This window comes from Callorhinchus milii, unplaced genomic scaffold, assembly GCF_018977255.1.
Source record: "Callorhinchus milii isolate IMCB2004 unplaced genomic scaffold, IMCB_Cmil_1.0 Scaffold21, whole genome shotgun sequence".
Lineage (NCBI taxonomy): Eukaryota > Metazoa > Chordata > Chondrichthyes > Chimaeriformes > Callorhinchidae > Callorhinchus > Callorhinchus milii.
The window spans coordinates 4193866-4197124 of record NW_024704762.1 but is presented as its reverse complement, the minus strand read 5'-3'; the positions used below and the strand labels follow the sequence as shown (position 1 = coordinate 4197124).

Sequence of the window (3259 nt, the reverse complement as noted above, 5' to 3'; positions counted from 1 at the left end):
TTGAAAACATGTAGCAAAACAACATTTAATTGAAAAAACATGGAACAAAATTTTGGTTGTGTGTCCATTGTCAACACCATTATGTTTCTAACATAATAACTCATCAGTAATTAGACGGGGATAACTTCAAATGTTAAATTAATTGCAGTTATTTCAGAAAAGGTTCAGTGGCTTCAATGGTTAACAATTGAATCACTGAAAAAACAACCTTTATCTCAACGTATTTCAACATCAACATCCACGTAGCGTAGCATCTCAGAGCACTTAACAGCGGCAGAGCTTGACTCCGAGCCGAGGGGAGGGAGTAGGTGGCCATAAGCGCAGTCGAAGAGGAACGAATTCAGGCGGGACTTGAAAAAGGGGAGAGAGGGGACAAGGCAGAGGGATTGAGGGAGAGTGTTCCAGAGTTTCGGGGGGTAGTGGCTCAAATCGCGACCTCCGATGGTGGGGCGGAGGGTGCGAGGGACGAGCAGGAGCCTGTTGCCTGTCGAACGGAGGGGCGGGTGGTGGATTGGAGAGTGAGGTGGTCGGAGAGGGAGGGAGGTGCCAGAGTACGAAGGGATTTGAACAGGAGTGCGAGGATGTTGTTATAAAACAACATTTACAGTTGGAGGAGAAAAGTTTAGAATAGGAAGAAAAAAAATCTACGAGTTAAAGAAAAAAAATAGAAGTTTAAATATTTAAATTTAAATATTATTATTATTATTATCAATAATACATACAGCGTCTTTGATCTGATTAGGGTCGGGCAACAAGGGCTGTGCAAAATAAGCTTAACCCCTTCCCCGCCAAGCTCCAACAATTTAATAATTGATATCCCTGATATCCAGCTCCCCAACCCAACCACCCCCCCGCACCCCCCCCCACCACCACCACCACCCCCAGCTATGCAGAGGCATATAGGTTGTCTCTCAGACCCTCATTTCACTGTATATTAAAAAAATGAACAAAATTGGAGTTGCAAAAGAAAACCAGAATCCTACAAACAAAAAGCATCCAATGTTGCTACCAGACTAGTCTACCATTAAGATACGTTTAAGATTTCTGCCCAAAACATGCTCACAAGTGTACACACAAGTTAAAGAGTTGGCGCTCGTGTCCTTTCCTGTACGTTACGTGCACAAGTCTCTGCAGCGAGATCTTCTTCACACATTGTAATAGCCCTTCGCCTGACAGAGCTGATCTCTCAGTGCAGCAACCAACTAACACAAACCTGTCTCGTCAGTGAATAGACAGAAGGGGGAACTGACAACTGGAGGAGAACACAGACACATAGACAAGACAGTCGCGAACACACAACATGGCTACAGACCCCACACAAGTCGCAGTCTCACCTAAAGCTAGATCCGAATGCAAAGCTAACAAGTTATTCTGGTAGGACTGAAAACGGTGTTAAAATAGGAGCATTATTCACCGAATTTCCACCCACCCACAATAAACGAGGTGCTCAGTTGACGTGCTGGATGGAGAGGGCAGGGGCTGGTTTACTTGGACATGGATATGATGACTGGAACCTGTCCTTTTTTCTTACTGGGTGCCATGTTGGCCAACAAGGGACGCATCCTTCTGAGTGGAGAGAATTTCACCAGCAATTCCTTGAGTCCTGTTCTGAATTCCCTTCTCATGAGGCAGTAGAGGATGGGGTTGAGGCAGCTGTTGCTGTGGGCCAGGCAGACAGTGATGGGGAAGACGTAAGCTTGGGTGATGTAGAAAGCTTCTGTGAAGGGCACCAAGTTGAACTTAATGATGATACTCCACGTCGTGATGGCCTGGTTGGGTAGCCAGCAGATGAAGAAGGACAGGACCACAATGGCCACCGATTTGGTGACCTTGGACTTCTTTCTGGGGTTGTTGCTGCTCATTTTCTTGCTGTTGACGAAGCGCAGCAGGAGGAGGTAGCAGACCGAGATGATGACCAAGGGGATGACAAAGCCCAGTAGGACCTTGAGGGTCTGGTAGAGCCCCAGCCAGAGCTGATGGTCGCTGTGGAGGTCCGAGAACCTGACCAGGCACAGCTCCTCGTCTGAAATGGCGACGGTGGTGGAAAAGATGGCGTGGGGAATGGTGGCTACACAAGCCACCACCCAGATGTATAGACACAGGAGCTTATCAGAGCATCCAGCAGATCGCTTCTTCATCTTGAGGGAAGAGACAACCGAGCAATATCTAGTGATGCTCATGACTGTCAGGAAGAAGACACTGGCGTACATGTTCATGAGGGTCACCGAGGTGACAACCTTACACATGACTTTGCCAAAAGGCCAGCTGAAGTCCATGGCTGTGTCCACAGCCCAGAAGGGTAGAGTCAAGACGAACTGGAGATCCGTGACAGCCAAGCCCATGACCATGATGGTGGTGGTGGACTTCTTCTGGGCATACTTGGACCTGAGCAGATACAGGGCCAGGAGGTTGCCCACCAGCCCCAGGACACACACCAGCCAGTACACGATGGAGCTGAGGATCCTGATGACTTTGGTGCCATCGCTTTGGATCTCGGTGTCGGCCGACAGCAAGAAGTTGAGGAAATCGGCCACCGTTTGGTTGGTCTTGTTGTTAAAGCGGAAGAAAAAGATATCGTCGTGAGCACAACAGGTCAGGTCCGACATAGTGGTGGTGGGTTGGGGGGGGAACGGAAGTTTATTCCCCCTTTTTTTTTCTTCGTTTTCCTCTTAATCTTCCCTTCTCTCCTTGCTTCTCTCCTCCTTTCTTTCTTTCTTTCTTTCTTTCTTTCTTTCTTTCTTTCTTTCTTTCTTTCTTTCTTTCTTTCTTTCTTTCTTTCTTTCTTTCTTTCTTTCTTTCTCTTTCCTTCCTTCCTTCCTTCCTTCCTTCTTCCCCCCCTCCCACCCCCTCCTGCTCCTTCTTCTTTCCTTCCAAACAAAGCGCCTCTCTTCAAGTGGTTTGCATGATGTCCCGAGCCTTTACGCGTTGCCAAGGAGCCTTGCGGATGGGGTATTGGGTGACTGGCGCCTGGTATATTATATTATATTATATTATATTATATTATATTATATTATATTATATTATATTATATTATATTATATCTGATCTCCCTTTTTTTTCCTTCCCTTCCCACCCACCATCCCTCCTGCTCTCTCTCTCTCTCTCTCTTTCTCTTTTTCTTTCTACCTCTCCACCTCTCACCACTCACAATTTCAGACCGACTGACTGCAACCCAGTCCCAGATTCCTCACCTCTTTAAAGGGAGGGAGGAGAGGGGGTGGGGGAGTGGGGGGGGGGGGGGGAGAGAGGGGGTGGGGGG

At 47.5% G+C, this 3259-nt stretch overlaps 1 protein-coding gene across 1 annotated transcript; it reads right to left on the bottom strand.

Moving 5' to 3' along the window:
• Window positions 1–1484: 1484 nt before the first annotated feature.
• Window positions 1485–2606, bottom strand: LOC103183576 (relaxin-3 receptor 1-like). The gene has a single exon (XM_007901144.2). It carries the CDS (start codon window positions 2604–2606, stop codon window positions 1485–1487), a length of 1122 nt encoding a protein of 373 aa, XP_007899335.2.
• Window positions 2607–3259: the final 653 nt, after the last annotated feature.

What these genes read in the sequence shown, in the direction of transcription:
- LOC103183576 (XM_007901144.2), bottom strand. Translation starts at nt 2,606, where the DNA reads ATGTCGGACCTGACCTGTTGTGCTCACGACGATATCTTTTTCTTCCGC.